Source organism: Manacus vitellinus, unplaced genomic scaffold, assembly GCF_001715985.3.
Source record: "Manacus vitellinus isolate BGI_N305 unplaced genomic scaffold, ASM171598v3 scaffold_248_pilon, whole genome shotgun sequence".
Taxonomy (NCBI): domain Eukaryota; kingdom Metazoa; phylum Chordata; class Aves; order Passeriformes; family Pipridae; genus Manacus; species Manacus vitellinus.
The window spans coordinates 12,493-13,586 of record NW_021939791.1 but is presented as its reverse complement, the minus strand read 5'-3'; the positions used below and the strand labels follow the sequence as shown (position 1 = coordinate 13,586).

General features: G+C 56.1%; 1 protein-coding gene across 1 annotated transcript in view; it reads right to left on the bottom strand.

The window, feature by feature from the left end:
- Positions 1–1,094, bottom strand: part of LOC115307494 (transcription activator BRG1-like) — a gene marked incomplete at both ends in the record, with an annotated part of 21,352 nt that overhangs the window by 8,053 nt on the left and 12,205 nt on the right. Inside the window, 3 exons of the mRNA XM_029959972.1 lie at positions 103–233; positions 332–382; positions 950–1,090. Of these exons, the coding sequence (XP_029815832.1) occupies positions 103–233; positions 332–382; positions 950–1,090 (323 nt within the window). The remainder of the gene's footprint in view (positions 1–102; positions 234–331; positions 383–949; positions 1,091–1,094) is intronic.

Below are 1,094 nucleotides of genomic sequence, written 5' to 3'. Positions count from 1 at the left end.
CCCATTATTCCCACTATTCCCTGACCCTGGGTTCATCTCCAGCCAGGCCTCGAGCTGCCCCCATTCCCATCCCCATTCCCATTATTCCCATAATTCCCATACCCCGGGTTCATCTCCAACCAGGCCTCGAGCTGCCCGGCCTTGGGCGCGTCGGTCCCGGTGAGGATCTTCCCGCTCTCCACGTGGATCACCTTCACGGGCAGGTCGCTCATCTGGCTTGTCTCGTCCAGAGGCTGCAAAAAACCGGGAAAAACCGGGAATTGCCGGTCCCGGAACCCGGGGGAGAGAGCAGGGATTGGGAATTCCCTTCCTGGGACGAGCCCGGACTCACCTCCCCGTCGGGGCCGATGGCCGGAGCCTGACCCTCGGCGTTCTCCGCCTTCTGCGGGACAGACGGGCACAGGGACAGGGAAAGAGAGGGAGAGGGAGAGGGAGAGGAAGAGGAGGGAAAAAAAAGGAAGAGAAAGAGGAAAAAAGTGAAAGGAAAGGAAGAAGAGGAAGAGAAAGAAGAACGGGAAGAGAAGGGAAGAGAAGGGAAAAAAGGAAAGGAAGAGAAAGGATAAAAGTGGGAGAAAGAGAAAAGAAGAGGAAGGAAGAGGAAAAAGAGGAGAAAAAGGAAGAGGAAGGAGAGTGGGAAGAGGGAGGAGGAAGAGGGAGGAGGAAGAGGAAGAAAAAAAAAGAAAGGAAGAAAAAAAGGGAAAAAGCGAAAGGAAGAGAAAGGAAGAGGAGGAAGAGGAAGAGGAAGGAGAGCAGGAAGAGGTAAGAGGAAGAGAGAGGAGGAAGACGAAGAGGAGGAAAAAAACAAAGGAAGAGAAAGGAAAGAAAGAGGAGAAGCAGGAAGAGCAGGGGGAGAAGGAGAAGCAAGAGCAGGGTCAGGCCGGGCGGTGGCCCCGGCGCTCCCTCCGGGAGCCCCCCCGGTGCCTTTCCCGGGGCTTCTCCTTCCTCCCACCTTCTTCTTCTTCTTCTTCTTCTTCTCCTTGGCCACCTGGGCCGCCTTGTGCTGCCTCACCAGCTCGGTCAGGTTGGCCACGTACTCGTCCGTCTGCTGCAGCAGGTAGGCCAGGCGCTTGTCCTTCTTCTGGTCGATCAGCTTG